At 56.3% G+C, this 21,323-nt stretch overlaps 1 protein-coding gene across 1 annotated transcript; it reads right to left on the bottom strand.

Annotated features, from left to right (window-relative positions):
- Positions 1–15,843: 15,843 nt before the first annotated feature.
- C1H6orf132 (chromosome 1 C6orf132 homolog) lies at positions 15,844–20,927 on the bottom strand. The gene is made up of 2 exons (XM_066359426.1): positions 18,255–20,927; positions 15,844–17,631 (listed from the first exon to the last, which is right to left on the bottom strand). The coding sequence occupies exons 1-2, from the start codon at positions 20,921–20,923 to the stop codon at positions 17,514–17,516; spliced, it is 2,787 nt and encodes a 928-aa protein (XP_066215523.1). The 5' UTR covers positions 20,924–20,927; the 3' UTR covers positions 15,844–17,513.
- Between the last annotated feature and the right edge of the window lie 396 nt (positions 20,928–21,323).

Here is a 21,323-nt window from a genome sequence, read left to right as displayed (position 1 = left end):
ATTTCTTTTTCTTTTAAACACAAACAGTAGCATACTGCATACACTTTTCTGCATGTTCATTCCATAGTGATTCATAAAGAGCTTCCTCGTTTGTTTTTATGGCTGCAGAGTGTTCCTTTGTAAGTCTTACTCTAATTTATTATCATTTCTCTATTTAAATTTTTTATTTTTATTTATTTTAAATTTTTTTTACAGAGACAAAGAGTCAGAGGGAGGGATAGACAGGGACAGACAGACAGGAACGGAGAGATGAGAAGCATCAATCATTAGTTTTTCGTTGCACGTTGTGACACCTTAGTTGTTCATTGCTTGCTTTCTCACATGTGCCTTGACCGTGGGGCTACAGCTGGCCAAGTAACCCCTCGCTTGAGCCAGCGACCTTGGGTCCAACTTGTGAGCTTTGCTCAAACCAGATAAGCTCGCGCTCAAGCTGGCGACCTCGGGGTCTCGAACCTGGGTCCTCTGCATCCCAGTCCGACGCTCTATCCACTGCGCCACCGCCTGGTCAGGCCATTTCTCTATTTAGAGAAATTGAGAATATATCCAACAACCGATGCTACAACGACATGATGCCATTTTGCTGGTGCATCTGCAGGCCAGCTTCCTGAAAGTGTAGTTCCTAGCTCACAAGATACGGTATGTGGTATTTTACAGTCGGCAGCTATTGCCAATTGCCTCCCGTAGGGGCTGTACCTCTTCCACTTCCCTCCAGGGAAAAGAGCCCACACGCTGGTCAACATGACGTGTGATCCAATTTTCCATCTTTTGCCAGACTGATAAGTGAAAAAATGGCATGTTAGATGAGCTTGAGTTTCTGTTATGACGACTGAGGTGAGCTTTTCCATGGTGTGATTTGCAGTTCGGCATTCCCGGTACCACATCCGGAACGTGGCTTTCTCCACTGTCCCTGACGTGCTGGGGCACCTGCCCAGCCTTTCGGTTCAGGAATCACCTGGTGCGTGCACACGGGTGTGAAGTGACCGTTCCTTCTGAAACTGCATATTTGAGGCGGGGAGGGCTATGCCACGAAAAGCTGCCCCCTCTCCATTTGTGTAATCCCCTCTCCAATGCCGGAAGCTGCCCCCTCCTTGGCCATCCTCCCTTGAAAATTCAAATAGAATTAGCAAAGCAGTTTTTCTTCCCCCTTCTCCATGTTCTTCAGGCCATTCTGGACGATTAGCCAGTGCCCTAAGCTCCCAAGTGCGCCCCCAAGTGGCCAGTCTCCAGTAAAAGAACAAAAGTAAGAAAAGGCACACACTTGTAAGCACTCCCAGGTCTTGTACACCTTCCATTCCCTACTGGGGAGGAGCACTGTCCCCCACACTTGTCAGGAACAGCAGAACCTGGACCTGGGCCCTGTCTTTATGGCCCATGTGACAAGGCCAGCTGCAGCTTTTGGAAGGCCATTCAGCCATCCCAGAGGACACGGACCCTGCTGTACCCTCTGAAATGCTTTGTCCTTCCTGTCAGAGGCCCTCCCGGCAGAACGGAAAAGCATCAGATCGCATAGCCTCGCCTGAAGTCATCCTCTGGGATCTGGTCAGGAAGCACCTCCCCAGTTGTACGAGGGAGACCCGCACCCTTCCCGAGCTCTGGGATGCACCCAGGAGCCCTGTCCCCTGGCAGGGCCTGGCTGTGCAGCTGTCACTGCCCCATCCACCGGACTGGGTCAGCTCCACTCCCACTCAAGTCATTTTATATGATTTAAAAAGTAATAATAACTATAGTTTATATTTATATAGCACTTTCTATGTACCAGGTACTATTTTAAATATTTTATTTCTATTAACACATCATAAATGGATACAATAATACAAAACTCAAAAAGTGCAAAAGGATAAGCAATAAAACCCAAGTCTTCCTCCTCATGCTGTGACTTCGGCCACCCCAATGCGCACCCCAGAAGCTGCCACTGCTGCTGGGCTCCCACGTGTCCCTTCAAAGCGACCGTGTGAGTCAATGCAGAAGAAGCACACAGGTGCGTGCTCTGTCATTGTTGTTCTGCAGGCGATGGCACACACAGAGCCGTGTTCTGCATCTTTGCTTTTTAAGTTTATTTTCCCAGGTTTGCTTTTTTCATTCCCGTGAGATTTCTTTTCTTTTCTTTTCTCTTCTTTTCTTTTAAAGTGCGAGAGAGACAGACAGGAAGGGAGAGAGATGAGAAGCATCAACCCGCAGTTGCGTCACTTTAGTTGTTCATTGATTGCTTCTCATACATGTGGGGGCTCCAGCTGAGCCAGTGACTCCTTGCTCAAGCCAGCGATACCTGGGCTCAAGCCAGTGACAATGGGGTCATGTCCACAATCCCACACTCAAGCTGGCGACCTTGGGGTTTCAAACCATGGACCTCAGCGTCCCAGGTCGATGCTCTATCCACTGAGCCACCACTGGTCAGGCTCCCATGAGATTCTTACCCCCTTCCCCGCCTCTCAGATGCTGAGTGCATGGTGCCGGCATTTGGAGCCTGGCAGGTCTGCAGGTTCCCCTGCCCTGCACTTGACTGACTGCGAGTGACAGAGTGCTCAGAGTCTCACCTCCCTCATCTAGAAAGGGAGCTAATACTTACTGAGAGATGTGACATTAGGGATGAAAGGTGTGGACATTGCTCCCAGGTAAGCTGCGTCCCTCCCTCAGAGCTGTGGTCACCCGATGAGCGGCAGGGCGATGGACCAGGCTCACATTCTGACCGTGGACTGACACCCAGGAACAGGGAGCAGCAGGAGCATCAGCGCCCGCCCTCCCTGCTGCCCAGAAGCCTGCGGGGGAGGGGAGAAAGGATGGAGGAGGGGCCTGTGTTCGTGGCCTTTGTTTCAGATGCGACAATGACCAGCGTGTAGCTTTGTATTAATAGTTCTGAAAGTCTACCTGGGCCCCTTCCCCGCCCCCGGAAGCCCAGGGCCCCTTCCCCACAGAGGTATCTGCCTCACAGAAGACAGGCCTCAGCTCTGGGTACCGTGGGGGCCGCCACTACCCCCTAGGCCTCCCTCCCTCAGCCGCCCACAGCTCTGACCAGCCTCGGGAGCCCACGTCCAGTTGGAGGAGCCTCTGTCCAGCCATCCCGGCCCTCGGTCCTGCTCTCACTGCCGTCCTGTTTCCTCCACACCCTGGCTTCCTTCACCCAACCACATTCGGAAATACCGCCCACTGCTCCACCCAGCCCGGTGGGGACTGAGAGCTAACAAACCCCATCCCTTCAGGAAACAAGAGCCAACTGTGGGCACGGAGCTAGGGCACTGTCCCAGGGAGACTTCCGGGCACAGGGACAGCATGAGGCAGCGAGGGAGCCCTGCGCCCCAGAGCAGGGCCCTTGTTGGTGGAGTTATTTTTACTGAAATCTTGGAGGAGACAGTTTTATAATTGAATAAGTGTAACTATATTAAGGAATAAAGTGAGACACGTCTATGGCCCCGAGGAAATCTAGAGGTGTGTGTGTGTGTGTGTGTGTGTGTGTGTGTGTGTGACAGAGACAGAGAGAGACAGAGAGAGGGACAGAGAGAGGGACAGAGAGAAGGACAGATAGGAACAGCAGACAGGAAGGGAGAGAGATGAGAATCATCAATTCTTCGCTGTGGCTCCTTAGTTGTTCATTGATTGATTTCTCATATGTGCCTGACTGGGGGGCTCCAGCAGAGTGAGTGACCCCTTGCTTAAGCCAACAACCTTGGGCTTCAAGCCAGCCACCTATGGGCTCAAGCCAGTGACCATGGGGTCATGTCTATGATTCCACGCTCAAGCCAGCGACCCCGCACTCAAGCTGGGTGAGCCTGTGCTCAGGCCAGATGAGCTCACACAGAAATCTAGCTTTTTTAGAGGCAGACTCAGGCTTCTGTCCTAAAGCCTGAGGAGGTGGGACAGCGGCTGTGTTTGTTCTGCTCTGCTGTTTGGAAATCTTGGTAGGAAAATATTACAAGGACTAGTTTAATGAATGGTTCTGTCATTGACCATGTGATCACCAGCTAGTTTCTTTTCTCTCTCTCTCTCTCTCATATATATATATATATATATATATATATATATATATATATATATATATATATATATATAAAGCATGAGGAGGAAGACTTGGAGGCAGCTTATAACAAAAACAATACATTATAATAAAAACATATATAATGAAAAAGTAAGACCAGTGGGAAGTGGACATTAAATAAATCAGTTTGGGAATAAGGAGAAAGAGGGCCAGGGATGAACAAATAAATATGTATTTTGTATATCAGATGATGATAAGTGCTAAGGAAAAAAACTAAACAAGGTAATGAGATTTGGGAGGAGTGAAGGTATTGCCCTTTTATGGAGTAGTTAGGAAGGCCCAGCCTCTCCACGAGGGTAACATTTGGATTGAGACCAGATAGCTGGAAAAGAGCTCTCAGAGATGCAGGTACAGCAAGTGCAAAGGCCCTGGGGCAGGAGTGAGCATGGCATGTTAAGTAGTAAAATGTGACCAGCATGGAGTGGTAAGGGACAGAGTGGCAGGAGTAAAGTCAGAGATGAGGGGCAAGTGGGTCATGCGGAGTCTTACAGCCTTGTGATCGTTCCCTGAAGCAGCGTGGGCCTGCCAAGCTGCCTCTGGAGAGCTTGTGAAAGAGGGAGAGAGTGAGTCTCCAGGACTCTCACAACTCATAGAACTTCTTGGTGCTCCAGTTTCCTTACCCATGAAATTGGGATAATAATTGTTCTTCAAGAATTGTGAGATAGGAGGTTTGCCTTCTAAACCCTCTCTCCACCCCCATGCTCAAGTATGTCTGACCGCCTTCACCAAAGCCTCCTCCCAAGTAGGCGCCGGATTGGGACAGTGCTAGGCCCACGGTGTCCCATGTAGTCACCTGCTCCATTTGAGACCAGGCTTTAACCTAGATTTCAAGGTATCTCACCCTGACATTATAGGCTGGTATTGTGTGTGTAGCTGCCTTGTGTCCTGTGGGACATTTAGTAACATCTCTGACTCCATCTCCAAGATACCCTCATGATCCACCCAGGTCTGGTAACCGGAAGTCTCTGGATGTTGTCAAATGTCCACTGGGGAGCAAAATTGTCCCCAGCTAAGAACCACTGGGGTGAACACACAATACAATATACAGATGATATAGTATAGAATTGTACACCTGAAACCTGTATAATTTTATTAACCAATGTAAATAAAATAAAAAAAAATGGGAAAAACAATAGAAGAAGAACCACTGGACTAAATTAAGCAGCCAGGCTCCGTGTTCAGGCACCAGCAAGAGGCTGATGGAAAGAACTGGGGGCAGCAGGGATTTTTTTCCTCTTCAAATCAGAATATATCGTAAGCCATTTCCTTTGTTTAATCTCCCTGAATGTTCTGGAAAAGTGTTGTATAATATGTACTTCAGATCTCAGGAGTCTGACCACTTGCATGGGAATCCTGGCTCAGCCACTTACCAGCTCTGTGACTTTGGACAAGTGGTTTAGCCTTTCTGTTCCTCCGCCTCTCATCCCTAAGCTGAGGATATACCTACCTCCCAGGCTGCTGGGAGGATCATAGGAAATGCCATGTGTAAATGCTTAGAACACCTGGGAAGACCAGTTGTTGCAGGACAGGTTCCCTAGGAGACTGAGATGTGTGTGCAGGACATTTGCAGGGGACTGCCTTCAGGATGCACACCTGCGGGGGGGGGGGGGCGAGAAAGGGGGGGGGCAGAGGCGGAAGCTGCTGACCCACCCCCTGGGCAGCCCAGAGCCACGACGACCCTTTGGAGTTGCGCTGAGGGTGGGGAAAGGATCAGTCTGACCACACGGGCTGTCCCCAGGGAGTGGGTGTTGTTAGATACCGCAGGAAAGAAGTGGTGAGGAATCAACATTGATGAAGAGGAATATTTATTTGAGGCCTGTTTGAGCAGCGGGAGGTTGAGTGGTAAGGATGACAACCTCCCTGAGCAAAGGTAGAGGAGAGGTTATACAGGGGAATGGTTGGCACTGGCTGCTGGCACCCAGTTAGGCTTGTCCGTTGGTGTGGCGGACGTTCTCACGGTGGTTCCTTTGTGCCCTCAGGGAAGGAAGGCTCCTTCCCACCTTCGGTTAGAACTTACAGAAACCATCATGATTCGTGTCTAGTTAGTTATTTCTACAACCTGACTGAAACTGGCCAGGGGCTAGGCTATTGTGATTTTTGTTAGGGTCAGTTATTTTCATAATCTTAACTGAAACTGGCAGCTGCAGGGAACAACCTTTAGCTTATACCTGATAGGTGTGACTTTGGGTGGGGTGGCTCTCTGGAGGGAAGTGGGGGGGGGCTCAGCCGAGAGCAGTCAGCTGCAGCACCCTCCGGCTGGCTGGCCTCTGGGGGAGCGAGTGTTAGTCCCGCAAAGGGAGGGGTCATGGCGGCAGCACAGTGGCCATGGTGTGAGTGCTTGCAGTATTAAAAGGCTAGGTTTAAACAGAAGCGAGAGGAGGGGAGATAGACTCCCGCATGTGCCCTGACCAGGATCCACCCGGCAACCCCCATCTGGGGTCGATGCTCAAATCAATCAAGCTATCCTCAGTGCCTGAGGCAAACGCTTGGACCAACCAAGCCACAGGCTACAAGAGGGGAAGAGGGAGAGAAGAGGAAGAGGGAGGGGGAGAGAAGTAGATGGTCACTTTTCCTGTATGCCTTGACCGGGGCTCCAATCCAGGACATCTGCCCACCAGGTCACTGTTCTATCCACTGAGCAAACCGGCCAGGGCTGCGAAGTGCTTTTGAAACAGTGTAGACACCCCAGGAATTGCTCCCAGCCTAACAGTGCCCCGTGTCCTTGTCACAGTATCCTGCTTATGCCAAGCCTGCTCTCTCTTCTCTTCTTTTTTTTTTGTATTTTTCTGAAGCTGGAAACAGGGAGAGACAGTCAGACAGACTCCCGCATGCGCCCGACCAGGATCCACCCGGCACGCCCACCAGGGGTCGACGCTCTGCCCACCAGGGGGCGACGCTCTGCCCCTCCGGGTCGTCGCTCTGTTGTGACCAGAGCCATTCCAGCGCCTGGGGCAGAGGCCAAGGAGCCATCCCCAGCGCCCGGGCCAACCTTGCTTCAATGGAGCCTCGGCTGTGGGAGGGGAAGAGAGAGACAGAGAGGAAGGAGAGGGGGAGGGGTGGAGAAGCAGATGGGCGCTTCTCCTGTGTGCCCTGGCCGGGAATCGAACCCGGGACTTCTGCACGCCAGGCCGACGCTCTACCACTGAGCCAACTGGCCAGGGCCTCTTTTTTTTTTTTTTTTAACTGGGGAGAGAGAAAGAGAGATGAGAAGCATTAACTTGTAAGTGCCGCACTTAAATTGTTCATTGATTGCTTTTCATATGTCCCTTGATGGGGGAGGGGGACTGCTGAGCCAGTGACCCTTTGTTCAAGCCAGAGACCTTGGACTTGCAACCAGTGACCTTTGGGCTCAAGCTGGCTACCTCAGGGTTTCGAACCTAAGACCTCAGAGTCCCAGGTCGATGCTCTTTCCGCTGCGCCACCACCAGCCAGACTGCTTTCTCTTCTTACTGGCGTCTCTGGAACAAGGGTCAGCAGGCAGAATCCGAGAGGCACTGCACACCCAGACACGCTGTCCTTGAGGCAGAGGGCAGGGCGGCCCAAGCAGTGGGGCTCCTTACTGAGCTCGTGCTCCAGCCGTGTGGCCTAGGCAAGGTCACGTGGCCTGTCTGGACGGTCTTTTCTTAGTTGCTAAGCTGGGAGGGGTGCTGCCCACCCGCAAGGGGTGGGCAGGGGTGGGAGTCCATGGGATACTGCACAGCAGCAGTTTTCAAAGTGTGGTCCCTGGCCCATCAGGACTGGCAGCCCCACCTAGGGTACTTGTTAAAAATGGCCTCACCAAACCCACTGAATTGGGAGCTCTGGAACCGAGTCCCAGGAATCTGTGTTTTGACATGTCCTCCAGCACTCGGTTTTGAGAATTACTGGCATACCAGACAGCACTCAGCTCTGCGCCTGGGTCATAGAAGGAGCAGTGTCAGCCTCTGCTGAATCTGAATCTGAATCTGAACGTGAGCCTGAACTCCACCTGCGGAGCTGGGGGTCAGGCACCTGTGAGCATAGCGCCACCTGCTGGTAGAGCCGTGCCCCGCATGCACACACAAGGCTCACCCAGGGACACAGGGACACAAGGACAGCAGTGCTGGACACAAGGGCAACTTGCACAGATATCCTCTCCTCACTCCCCTCCACTCTCCCTGGAGACATCAGGTTAAAAAAATGTCAAGGGAAACTATTTTTTTAATTTATGTATTGGTTTTAGAGAGAGAGGTAGGGGGAGAGAGAAAGAGAAACATCAATTTGTTCTACTTGTTGGGGTCCTTGGGTTACGACCCTCTCGACATACGACGTTTCAAGTTTACGACACTCACTCCCATAACAACTTTAAAAAATTGAGACGTGTTTTGGCTTATTCATTTTTTGTCATTTTTTCTGTTTCTGTCATTTTTTCCTTTTCCTTTTTCTGTGGCTTAGCTGTGTTTTTATATTCTAGATTATGATTTGACAACTGTGTTAGGATAGGCTAGTGACTTAGGCTAGGGTGTGTTTCGACTTACACCAAAATTCGGGTTATGTCACTGTCATAGGAACGGAACTGTGTCATAACCCGAGGACCCCCGTGTATTTATGCATTCATCGGTTGATTCATTTTTCCCCTCATTGGTCGATTCTTGTATATGCCCTGACCAGGGATCAAACCTGCAACCTTGCTGTATCAGGAAGACACTCTAACCAACTGAGCAACCCGGCCAGGACCAAGGACAGCTTTAAATGGCCAAGGGAGGTCACCAAAAGACAAGAGCAGTGTGTGTGTCAGCAACAACTGGTACCTTTTACTGAGCGTTTGAGTGTCAGATACTCTGTAAGGAAAGCAAACAAGCAAATGGTGGCCTTCTTTTCTCTGTCCCCCTCATCACGTCCTCCCACTGGGGTCCCCTGTAGTCACCTGTTGTATTTGGCCTCCTGGCTGTCTTGGGGTGGGGGGAGAATGTTGTACTCTGCTTTATATTCCAGTTGTGTGTGTGTGTGTGTGTGTGTGTGTGTGTGTGTGTGTGTGTATGTCCTGCGCTTGACTAGAGCTTCTTGCCTGGCTCCTTAGCTTGTATTGAGTAGCACCCCCTAATGTTGAAATGAATTGATGGAGGCCTGACCAGGCAGTGGTACAGTGGTTAGAGCATCAACCTGGGGTGCTAAGGTTGCCAGTGAGGGCTCATCCGGCCTGAGTACAGGCTTACCAGCTTGAGCACGTGGTCACCAGCTTGAGAATGGGATCATAGACATGACCGCATGGTCGCTGGCTTGAGCAAAGGCCACTGGCTTAGCTGGAGTCCCCCAGTCAAGGCATATAGGAGAAGTGATCAATGAGCAAATAAAGGGCTGCATCTACGAGTTGATGCTTCTCATCTCTCTCCTTTCCTGTCTGTCTCTGAAAAAAACAAACAAAAACGAATTGATAGAGTTTTGTGCTCTGCTTAGGTACTTGGAACAAACGCTGGACAACTCTGATCCCAGAGGCAGAAGGCTCACAGTTAGGGTGGGTCAGGGAGAGAGGAAAACCTTGAGCCTACCCAGCCCTCTCCAAGTGGCTCGGAAAACAAACTGGGTCACAGTGAAAAGAAGTGGCAGAAGACACACCTCTGCAGCGGGGACAGGTGAGGTGGACGGCCCAGCCTGTGGAAGGCCCCACAGAGAGGGTGCCCGCGGTGCCCCAGCTCCAAGAGCGGCACCGGGGTAACAGCCTTGCCTGCGCTGAGGGGGAGGAAATTGCAAACAGCGGGTTGGCTGGGTCCCTCTCTGTGCCGAGGTCCCACCGGTGCACTGGGTTAGCTGTTTAATGAAAATAAGAACGAGCCCTGGTCGGATAGTTTGATTGGTTAGAGCATTGTCCTGATACACCAAGGATGTGGGTTTGATTCTCATCCAGGGCACATACAGAAACAGATCGATGTTTCTGTCTCTCGCCCTCTTTTCCTCTCTCTCTAAGATCAATCAAAGAATAAATAAATAAAAAAGAAAGTAAGAACTAGAACTGGAAGAACTTCCTCTTGAGGGAGGGCTCTCCAAGTCAGGAGGGGCAGCGAGCGGTCATCCTGACTGGCTTCTGCCACCCTGGCCCCAGAGGGGCTGGTCCTTCTCATTCTCTGGTCCATGTTCGGCAGCAACTTCCCCCTCGGCCCCTGTAGCACCAGTGAGGCAGGCGGGAGCACGAGATGATGTTCCTGAAGCTGAAGGAGGTCAAAGGGCAGTGCACACAGCAAAAATATTTTGGATGGCTGGAGCTGGTGGCTGGTTCACTGGCAGAACACAAAGGCCCTGCCTTGATATGAGGGCAGCCTGAGACCCCATGCCCTGAGCTCTTTGAAAGGACTTGAATGACCTCACCAGCTCCCATCACCTCCCGGCTCCTCCTGTCTCCGGCCAGAGGGCATGGTGTCTCAGCTCACCAGGCAGGAGCCTCTCCAGGGTATCTTGACACCTTTATGAAAAAACACGTGAGTCCCATCCAAAACCACAGTTTTGTGTCATCTGAGAATCTCAGCATTAGGTCAGGTCACACACATCTAGAAATAAGAAGATGTGTGGTTGCCTGACTGGATAGCTTGGTTGGTGAGAGCATCGTCCTGAGGTGCAGAGGTTGCTGGTTCGATCCCCAGTCAGGGCACGTATAGAAAGAAGCAGATTGATGTTCCTGTCTCTCTCTCCCTCTCTCTCTAAAATCAATATAATAAACATTAAAACAAAAAGAGGGTGTATGGCCCTGGCCGGTTGGCTCAGTGGTAGAGTGTCAGCCTGGCGTGCAGGAGTCCCGGGTTCGATTCCCGGCCAGGGCACACAGGAGAAGCGCCCATCTGTTTCTCCCCCTCTCCCCCTCTCCTTCCTCTCTGTCTCTCTCTTCCCCTCCCGCAGCCAAAGCTCCATTGGAGCAAAGTTGGCCTGGGTGCTGGGGATGGCTCTATGGCCTCTGCCTCAGGCGCTAGAATGGCTCTGGTTGCAACAGAGCAACACCCCAGATGAGCAGAGCATCACCCCCTGGTGGGCATGCTGAGTGGATCCCGGTCGGGCACATGCAGGAGTCTGTCTGACTGCCTCCCCATTTCCAGCTTCAGAAAAATACAAAAAAAAAAAAAAAAAAAAAAAAAGAGGGTGTATGGTCCCTTGTCCATGGGAGACATGACCTTTATTCTCAAGGAACTTAAATAATGCTCAACAAGGTTTGATTAAATACCAACATGTATTCATTCAACAAACATATATTCAGTACCCTCTGGTGCTAGGAGCAGCCCTACATGCAGGGGATACTGAGAGGAATGAGACAGGTAGTCCCTGTGTTGTGAGCTTACAAGCTGGGGGAGGGGGAGGAAGTAACCCAATGGGAGGGGGACCAGGGTACTATGGGAGCCTTTGACAGGAGCAGTGAGGCCCAGGGGGTGAAAAGTGTGTGAGCTGAGCCCGAGGGAGGGGGAGGAGCCTGCCAAGGGCGGTGGGTGCAGAGGTAGGGAGGAGGGAGAGGGGGAGGAGCCTGCCAGGGGCGGTGGGTGCAGAGGTGGGGAAGAGGGAGAGGGGGAGGAGCCTGCCAGGGGCGGTGGGTGCAGAAGTGGGGAGGAGGGAGAGGGGGAGGAGCCTGTCAGGGGCGGTGGGTGCAGAGGTGGGGAGGAGGGAGAGGGGGAGGAGCCTGCCAGGGGCGGTGGGTGCAGAGGTGGGGAGGAGGGAGAGGGGGAGGAGCCTGCCAGGGGCGGTGGGTGCAGAGGTGGGGAGGAGGGAGGGGGGGAGGAGCCTGCCAGGGGCGGTGGGTGCAGAGGTGGGGAGGAGGGAGAGGGGGAGGAGCCTGCCAGGGGCGGTGGGTGCAGAGGTGGGGAGGAGGGAGAGGGAGAGGAGCCTGCCAGGGGCGGTGGGTGCAGAGGTGGGGAGGAGGGAGAGGGAGAGGAGCCTGCCAGGGGCGGTGGGTGCAGAGGTGGGGAGGAGGGAGAGGGGGAGGAGCCTGCCAGGGGCGGTGGGTGCAGAGGTGGGGAGGAGGGAGAGGGGGAGGAGCCTGCCAGGGGCGGTGGGTGCAGAGGTGCGGAGGAGGGAGAGGGAGAGGAGCCTGCCAGGGGCGGTGGGTGCAGAGGTGCAGAGGAGGGAGAGGGGGAGGAGCCTGCCAGGGGCGGTGGGTGCAGAGGTGGGGAAGAGGGAGAGGGGGAGGAGCCTGCCAGGGGCGGTGGGTGCAGAGGTGCAGAGGAGGGAGAGGGGGAGGAGCCTGCCAGGGGCGGTGGGTGCAGAGGTGGGGAGGAGGGAGAGGGGGAGGAGCCTGCCAGGGGCGGTGGGTGCAGAGGTGCAGAGGAGGGAGAGGGGGAGGAGCCTGCCAGGGGCGGTGGGTGCAGAGGTGGGGAAGAGGGAGAGGGGGAGGAGCCTGCCAGGGGCGGTGGGTGCAGAGGTGCGGAGGAGGGAGAGGGGGAGGAGCCTGCCAGGGGCGGTGGGTGCAGAGGTGGGGAGGAGGGAGAGGGGGAGGAGCCTGCCAGGGCGGTGGGTGCAGAGGTGGGGAGGAGGGAGAGGGGGAGGAGCCTGCCAGGGGCGGTGGGTGCAGAGGTGGGGAGGAGGGAGAGGGGGAGGAGCCTGCCAGGGGCGGTGGGTGCAGAGGTGGGGAGGAGGGAGAGGGGGAGGAGCCTGCCAGGGGCGGTGGGTGCAGAGGTGGGGAGGAGGGAGAGGGGGAGGAGCCTGCCAGGGGCGGTGAGTGCAGAGGTGGGGAGGAGGGAGAGGGGGAGGAGCCTGCCAGGGGCGGTGGGTGCAGAGGTGGGGAGGAGGGAGAGGGGGAGGAGCCTGCCAGGGGCGGTGGGTGCAGAGGTGGGGAGGAGGGAGAGGGGGAGGAGCCTGCCAGGGGCGGTGGGTGCAGAGGTGAGGAGGAGGGAGTCTCTGACCCCGGTGGGGCTCGGGGTGGGGGGCTTTTTACAGGATCTCTGATCCAAGATGGGACGTGAGGAAGCAGAGGGGGCAGAAGTAGTGATGCAGGAAGGAGTCTCTGGGGCAGTGGGGCCCCACAGTTGTGTGAGAAGGAGCTAGGGGAAGAGCAATGCTTTTGGAGAGGCTGACTGTGTGTGGCTGGCCAGGCATCTACACAGAAATGTCCAGGGGGCACGCCCACGTTCGAAATGCGCAGCTCAGAGACAAGTGCGAGGGGGTGAGACTCAGTCTTCTGAGGAAGAAACTACGGAGAAGGAAGACTGGCGACCGAGGGCAGGCGCCGGGACACCTGCGTGAAGGAACGGAGCCAGCCTGGAAGACAGAGGATCAGAGCAAGTGCTCCGTAGAAGCTCAGAGACAATTCTCCGGGAGGGGAGGGAGGAGTGGCTCAGAGACCTGGGCAGGCAGCACGGGGTGATCCGTGCAGAAGACAGAGTATTCGGGATGCATTGCCCCGGTCCCCGCCCCTCTCTCAGACCGCACCTTCTTTCTCTCACCTTCCTGGCTGTAAACATGCCTGGAGGCCCAACAGCAGGTCTGCAGCAGCTGGCCTCCCGGGGCTTCGGAGGCAGGAGGGAGGAGGCCCAGGTTCTCAGCCTGGTGCCAGTGGCCACCCATCCCGGACTGGCGGCTGACTAATGACGGGACGCCAGCCCTGCCTTTGAGCTGCAGAGATGAAAGCAGGTCAGGCAGCTGGGGGCGGGCCGACGGTGGGGTGAGCAGGCCGGGGCAGGCTTGCCCCACAGCTTACCACAGAAGGGAGCCCACAGCTGGCATGGACTGAAAGGAAGCCTCTCTGCTTAAATAAGTGGGGCCCTGAAACGCTTTGCTCCATTCGGGGGGAACAGGGCCCTTCATGCTTTGCTGACTGCAGGCGCCAGGCTTCCAGCACTGCTGGCCCGCGACCTGGCTGGGACTCACCCGAGAGGTGGGGTCTGGCCACTGCGGCCTGGGCCACACCCAGGGAGCAGTGAGGAGGCTCCAGAAACCAAGGTGTGGCCAGCCTGATCCAGGAACACCTGTACTACCACCCCATTAACCTTTTCTAAGGGGTTTACCCATCTCCTTCAAGCTGTATCCTCCCCCATCCCTACTCATGAGAACGGACAGGGACAATGGAGACAGCTGTGATAAAGCAGGCATAGTGTGGATTCAGGTGGCTATTTGAAGCAATTCACGTCTTTCCTTGGAGCCTGAATTTTCTCATCAACAAAATGGAATGAGGGGTATTACAAGCCCAGCACATTTTCGAGGATTGTCGTGAAGAAACGAGAGAATGAGTGACGGAGGAGCCTGCCTGGGGCGGTGGGTGCAGAGGTGCAAACACCGTTCCATCAACTTTTACTCTTTTTATTCTTTTTGTTTATTGATTTGAGACAGAGGAAGGGAGAGAGAGAGAGCAATTTGTTGTTCCACTTACTTAGGCATTCATTGGCTGATTCTTTCTTTCCCCATTGATTGAGAGAGAAGCATCAACTCATTGTTCCACCTAGTTGTTCATTTAGTTGTGTACTCATTGGTTGATTGAATGTGCCCTGCCCAGGGGTCAAACCTGCAACCCTGGTACATCGGGACAAGGCTCTAACCAACTGAACTACCTGGCCAGGGCCCGTTGCATCATTTTTCAATGTGAGGTCCACGGAGCCCGGTTTTGGGAGGATCTGTGGTGTGCCTGAAATAATGTGTAAAAATGCACGTGACAGCATCTTTCCAGGGTGAAGACCCATAGCTCTTAGAGAGGTCAGGGTCCCCACAAGGTTTAAGACCCACACACAGTACAAGTCCAGCTCCGTCTCTTTTGAGTAGAGTTAGTGGAGACCCAAGCTCATACAGCTTGTCAGGGGCAGAGCCAGATGTGAAGTCTTGACCCCGCCCCCCACTACTCCCTGCTGCCCCTCCAGGTCAGGCAAGGGGAAGGAGTTAGGAGAGATCAGGGAGGGGAGAGCAGCCAGAGGTGGAGCCCCAAGTCCTACTGGGAGTAGGGGCCCCTGTCCTCACTGTTGATACACAGCGGGGGCTGGGGGACAGTGGGACAGAACAAAGCCCCAGCATGGAGGAGGCCTAGGAAGCTTCCGGGAAGCAGCTGCTGAATCAGTGCATCATCCTCCCAGTCTCCCTTTCCCAGGGAACCCTCCTTCCCCGAAAAGGACTCAGAGGAGGAAACATAACCCTCTCTCTGACACTGTCTTGAGATGACTTCTCTTGTGCCCCATTTCTGCTTTTGGAAAAGTTGAAGATACCGTGCCAAAGCATTCTGGAAAATTGGGAAAGGCTACACACATGCTTAAAGTCGGCATCGCCCAAAGATGCAATTTACTGAGCAACTACTGAGTGCCAGACATGTGCTGGATGCTGTCCCTACATTGGCATAAATATCACCACTTCAGGAGGCCTTCCGTGACTACCTGGCTTAAGTAAGTCCACTCCTCTCCCTCACCCTGCAGCTATTCTCAGGGTGAATAACTTTCCTTCCCTGCCTCCCACTTACTATAAGTTATGATGTTTCTGTGCGCTCTTCTCACCCTCTCTCTTCCACTAGGCTAGAGTCCTGCCCTGGGCTGTCGTCCGTCAGTGTTGACTGCTGCATATCCATGCTAAGCCTGCCATCTCCCGGTCACTCAGACACTTGTAAACTGAATTCATGACTTTCTCCAATCTTCACAACAGCCTGATGAGGTGGGTATTATTATCATGCTTGGTGTACAGAGGGAGAAACTGAGGCTCAGGGAGTCAGAGACCTGCTTAAGGACACGGGGTGTTACCGCCAGATTTCAGCTCTGCTCCTTGCCCTGGAAGGCTTTGGAGAACAAGAGAACCTAAGGGTCAGGGAGAAAGCTTGGGCCCAGCCACCACCCTGTACTCATCCTTCCCTGACTGAGCTCTCCCAGCCCCTCCTCGCACCCGAGTGTCCCCAAGTCATCAGTCCGCAGCCACCGAGCTGGAGGCCCATCCAAACTGGCCTGTTTATTTCCCAAGCCAAGTGAGAGCGAGTCCTTCCCCGCGCACCCCAGAGCAATCTACAGCTAGGAGCACATGCCCCGCCCCTCAAGCCTTAACACAGCAGATAAATTAGAGAACTCCTTTATAAAACATGAACATGGAAAATACATATATATATATAGACAGCCAGTGGCAGCGTTGGGGTGGGGTTCGCTTCTTGAACACAAGTAACCAGATCCTGCCCCATCCGGGTGCCCGCCCACCCACCCCTGTACCCTCTCCCCCTGAAGTGGCTCACCTGCTGTCCCCATAAACTAGTACCTTGGCAGGTCACCAAAAATCATAAAGGCCCAACATCTTGCCCCCAAAGGGAACTGCTTCCTGCTGCCCACTCCTGGCTTGCTCCTCTGGGCTGGCCACTCCCTGCCCTCCCTCCTCACAGGCAGCCAGCCTGCCTGGGCCTCGTCCCAGGAATTCAGCCCAACAGGACCTAAAGGGAGGGAAGACAGACCAAGGAATATGGTTTCATGATATATTTAGTGACCATATATCGTCCAAACCAGAACTTTTTTGAAAGTGGAAGGGGGTCTAATTCACTGAAAAAGTCATAAACTAGGACTGCCCAGCAAAGGATGAATGGGCACCCCACTGATAGGTCCCCTGCTCTGAACGGCACAGTCCCACCAGTCAACTTGCCAAAACATTCCCTTTGGGCAGCGAAGATCTCTCAGATCCTATTTCCTGTCTCTGCCACCTCCCACTTTCCAAGGCCTTGCAGCAGCTTGGCTATACGTTGTAAGGTCTCGATAATATTGGACCTGTAGTAACAGGGTTGGGAGGAGTGGTTGGGAACGATGCCCCCTCCAAATGCCTGATGGGACCTGGCTACGTAAGGCTTTCAATGTTGAGCCCTAGGCCTTCGGGCTCCCTGAGCCCAATCCCCAAATCACAGCTGCCTGGGTCTGAGTAAAGAAGTAAGCCTTAACCTTCTCTCTCTAAGCACCCCTATAGCTAAAGGCCAGAGTCAGAGCCAACCAAACCTTCAATCCCCCTGCCCTGCCACTGGCCAGTCAGTGCAAAGCACTGTCTGGTACATCCTCTACATGTTGTGTAAGCACATTCCTGGTCCCACCTTCTCTGCTAGGAGCCCCGGCAACCACCTTTGGGATGGCAACTGGTGGAATGGTGGAGGCTAGAGAAATCAGCCTATAGTGCCCTGTGCCCCCACCTGGACAGCCCTTCCTGAGGGCCTGGCAGGCAGGCAGCCACCCCAAGAGGGGTTGCGATTCAGATGTAACGCCCTACCCCTTGCTCGTAGAACGGGCTCAGTAGGCTGAACTTGTAAAACCTCTTTAAATAAGCCTTGCTAAAGCAAATAGTACCAGATAGCAGAAACTCAGGCTCCAGGCCCTCAAAGGTCCCTCCTCTTCTCCCTCCTTCCCCCCTCCCACCCCGTCCATTGACAGTCCCCAGAACTCTGGGAAACAGAGGCCCACTCCTGATCTTCTTGGGGCCACTGCTTCTCACTTGTTGTCCATCTCTCTGTCTTTGGGGAACAAAGATTCCTCTGTGCCCAGTCAGGTTGCCTGGCTGTGCTGTGTCCCTCCCACCCCTGCGGAAACAAGCGCCCAGATCCAACCCCTTGGAGTAGAGCTGCCAGACCCTGGCCTCAGGATGGGGCGTTCCGATGGGCCCCTGGATAGGCGTAGGAGATGGGATGGCGGGTCCCAGGTCTCACGGTAAACGTGTTGATGGGGCTTCCATAGCGGGGGCTGCTGCGGGGAGACCTGGTGGGGAGCAGAGGAGAAGTGAAGTTAATCTTTGCAGCTGGTTAACCAACAGCCCTGTCCCCCTCTCCCATCCCCCCACCTCCCCAACCTCGCCAGGGCGTAAGAGGGAAAGATGCAGCTCAGCGCCATGTTTCTGTCCCCCAAGCCCTGGGCTTATCCACCCCAGGGGGGACGGGAGTTCGCCAGTACTGATTTACCAGCCTCAGGCTCCGGCGGTTAAGGAGGACTACCTAATGAATACCCTTCATTCCTAGCCTGGCTCTGCATCCTTCTGTGTTGTTGGGAAATCCCAGAACCTAAGGACCACCCAGCTCTCCGCCACCCCACCCTTAGCCCTGGGACTCCAGGGGGTGGGAGAGAGGAGGGAGAGGAGGCGGAGCTGGTGGGGAAAGCAGGGAGATCTAGGGAGACGAGGAAGCAGGTGAGGGGAGCGCCCTCTGCAGGTAACGTGAGACACCCTCCCCTTGCCCAGGGCCAGAACGCCAGAGGGGAGAACACCAAGGGTGCCCTTGGCTGGCCGCCCAGGCCTGGCCCGAGGGCAGTGCCTCTGCCTCGCCTAGCTGCCCACCCCGGGCTCCCTCCATCACCCCCCCCCCCCGTCGCCCCTGCCCCCAGCTCACCGGCCAGTAGCGGAGGCGGGAAGGTGGTCGCCGCCGGGAGCTTTGTACTTGACCTCTCCGCGCGTGGAGCTCTCCAGGGACATCCTCCGCGCTCGCAGGCCGCCGGGGGGCGCGCGGCCCGCCGAGTTGACGCGCCGCATCTCTGGGCCTCCGAAGGGTGCTCCAGGCTGCGGCCCGCAGCAGTTGGGGGTGCTCAGGCTGCGGCCGCTGCCCCCGCGGGTCAGCCCGGGGCCGTGCTGGGGCTCCCCGACGTACAGCCGCTTCTTGATGAGCGAGCGGCCCCCGCCCGAGAAGCGCTCCAGGCCCCCGGCTGCCGAGTAGCGCGCAGCGGCCGGGAAGCGCGTCGAGGCCGCAGGGCCCGTGTCCAGGGGCCCCAGGTCTGAGAACTTGTTCCTGGGAGAGGAGCCCCGGCGGCCCGGATACGGGAGGGCCTGGGCTGGAGGCTCGGGGTCGTTGCTGAACTCTGGCGGTGGTGGGATGACCTCAAAGCCGAACTTCTCCTCCTGCCCCTTGGAGGAAGGGGAAGAAGGGGACGAGAAGGACTTGGGCAGCAGGCAGCCCTGGGGGACGTGGGAGGACGCTGATCTGTCCCAGGCCGCAGGGGTCTGGGGCTCTGCCTTGGTCCAGTTGTTCCCCAAGCTTGGCTCTGTGTCCGCTGGGTCCCTGCCCCACCGGGCCTTCCATGGACTGGGGACGGTGGGCTGTGCCCAGGAGGCCAGCTGGGGGTCCTTCTCCGCCTCCGTGGGTAACTTGGGGACCACAGTGAAGGAGTTGGGCCGGCCGTCCTTGAGGAAGATGCTGTCGGAGCCGGCCTGGGGCTGGCCGTTGTGGCCGCGGAGACTGCCTGGCAAGGAGGACCGACTCAGGGCAGCCCCTCGAGACCGCCCCTTCTGGGCCCTCTGCCTGGCGGCAAGGAGCAGGGCCATCGGGGAGCCCCGCTCCACCACCTCCCCGGTCACCGGGTGCCTGAGCAGTTCGTCAGGCTGGGCTGAGGCCGGGGCTTGGGCCGGCAGCCCCTGGGGCTCCTTCACCTCCGCAGGCTCCCCTGGCCCTGCGGCCTCTCCTCTGGCCACGGTGGGTGTGACACCCGTCACCACAGCAGCCTCTCCGCTGGGGCTGTTCTGGCTGCGGTGGGCCTTGTAGAGAAACTTGGCCTCTTCTCTGTCAGGGGTTATTTTTGGTGGGCGGGCTGGAGATGACAGGGCTCCCCCTGTGGGAAGCCTACTGGCCCCTGAGGGGCGCCCTCCTGCCCCTGCCTCTGGCTGGGAAGGCACTGCCGGTTCTTCCGGTTCTGGTTCCTTCCGCTGCTCAGCTGGGACCAGATCCTTCTCTGCTGTGTGTTGGAATGATGTGGTGAGCAGAGTTGTGGCTGTAGATGGTGTGGCTGGCCCAGGCGTGGCCCTGGGTGGTGTGGCTGTGACAGGCGTGGCCTTGGGCGGGTGTGGTGTGGTTGGCAGAGGGGTGGGGGATATTGGTGGCGTATTCTTGGCCTCAGGCTTGGAGAATTGGCCATTATCAGCTCTGTTTGCAAAGATTCTTCCCCCTCCTGGCCGAGGCTTAGGGGGCAGAGTCCCCCTGCTGGGCTTGGCTTCCTTCTCCGCAGACGAGGAAAACCGGGCCTCCAGCTCCTTCCGGATCTGCTGGACACTGGGGGTCGGAGAGTCCTGGTGGGTGTAGTCCACAGGGGGCAGGGGCAGGCTGGCGGGAGCCTCTCTCTCTGGACAGGGACTCTTCTCAGGGTCCCTTGGGGGGATCTCCTTCCCTGGCAGGCTGGGGGGTGCCTCCTTCTCCAGCAGGCCGGGGCCCTTCTTGCCTTCCCTTCCCTGAGCCGCTGCCGTTGGGCCTGGCCTCTGACTGGTGCATTGGTCCTCTCTCCTGGAGCCAAAGAGGTAGGCTGCCAGCTCGCTCCGAAGCTTTGCCATCTGGCTGGGATCCCGCCAGTCCACGGGTTCTGAAGAGGCTGTGTCCTCTGGGCTGGGGGGTGTGGGTTTGGGAGCAGGAGAGCTGGATTTGGGGCTTTTCGTCAACCTAGCAGGTGGAGGGTCTGCCTTCTCAGCAGAGGGCAAAGGAGGGGCAGCTGGGGGAGGGAGAGGGGGTGCCGGAGGAGGGAGAGGGGGTGCTGGGGGAGGGAGAGGGGGTGCTGGGGGAGGGGTCTGGGGTGTGGGAAGGGGCCCGGGAGAGGCTGAGGGTGCAGTCTCAGCTTGTTCGTTTGTCCAGGTCTGGGACTGGCTCAGTCTGGGGCTGGCAGGTGTCACGGTCCTGAGCTCCCCGGGGCGATCTGGTTCAGGGGCCCTATCTGGGTAGGCCTGGGATGCGGGGCGGATGTGGAAGCTGGGAGGCAGTGGGAGTCGACTGGGGGCCTTCGTGGCGGCCTCCTCTTCCTCTGGAGGGGCCCCTTGTGCTTCCTGAACCGGGATGGATGAAGTCCTGACTGGGGTTGGGGGAGGCACCTTGAATGAACGGGGGAAGGTGAGGTGGGGCTCTGGCTTGGGTCCCAGGGGGCTCCCCTTTGGCTCAGCGGGGCTTCTGGGGGGACTGGTTCTGGGGGCCTCTGGCTGCTTGCCGTTCAGTGCTACCTCCGATTTCCACTTGGTGACACCCGCAGGGGGAAAGAGGCGAATCCTGGCTGCGTGAGGAGACGCTGGAGCTGGGGGAGCTGGGGCCGGCATGGGGGGTGGGGGCGGGGCTAGAAAGGTGGAGGGCGGGGCGGGGGGGATGAAATCAGGAAGGGTGGGCGTGGAGGGGGGGGACAGGGCTCCTGATCCTGGGGGCGGAGGTGGAGCCATATTGGGTGGGGGTGGGGGTTCCAGCAGCAGGGCCGGAGGTGAGGAAGCCAGGGAAGGTGGAGGGGGAGGGGGAGACTCCCCTTGAGGTCGCAGGGGTTCTGGAGGGGGCCCTGTGGGTGGCCCCGGGGCTGGGCCTGGGGGAGGCGGGGGGATGAGTGGGTCCTGGTCGTAGTGCCCATGCCTCAGGTCACCCACAGAGCTGTACAGTCGGAGGTTGCCATTGACTAGTGAGCTGGTACCTGGGAGGAGGGAGAGACAGAGATGAGGAGGTGTGAGGCTGACC

This window comes from Saccopteryx leptura, chromosome 1, assembly GCF_036850995.1.
Source record: "Saccopteryx leptura isolate mSacLep1 chromosome 1, mSacLep1_pri_phased_curated, whole genome shotgun sequence".
Lineage (NCBI taxonomy): Eukaryota > Metazoa > Chordata > Mammalia > Chiroptera > Emballonuridae > Saccopteryx > Saccopteryx leptura.
Note: the sequence above shows the minus strand (reverse complement) of the source record. Positions and strands in the feature narration are given on the sequence as shown.

Coding starts and splice junctions, on each gene's coding strand:
- C1H6orf132 (XM_066359426.1), bottom strand. CDS start 20,923: ATGCCGGCCCCAGCTCCCCCAGCTCCAGCGTCTCCTCACGCAGCCAGG. Junction 17,632..18,254: donor CCCGCCTCCGCTACTGGCCG/GTGAGCTGGGGG, acceptor GCTCCCCACCAG/GTCTCCCCGCAGCAGCCCCC.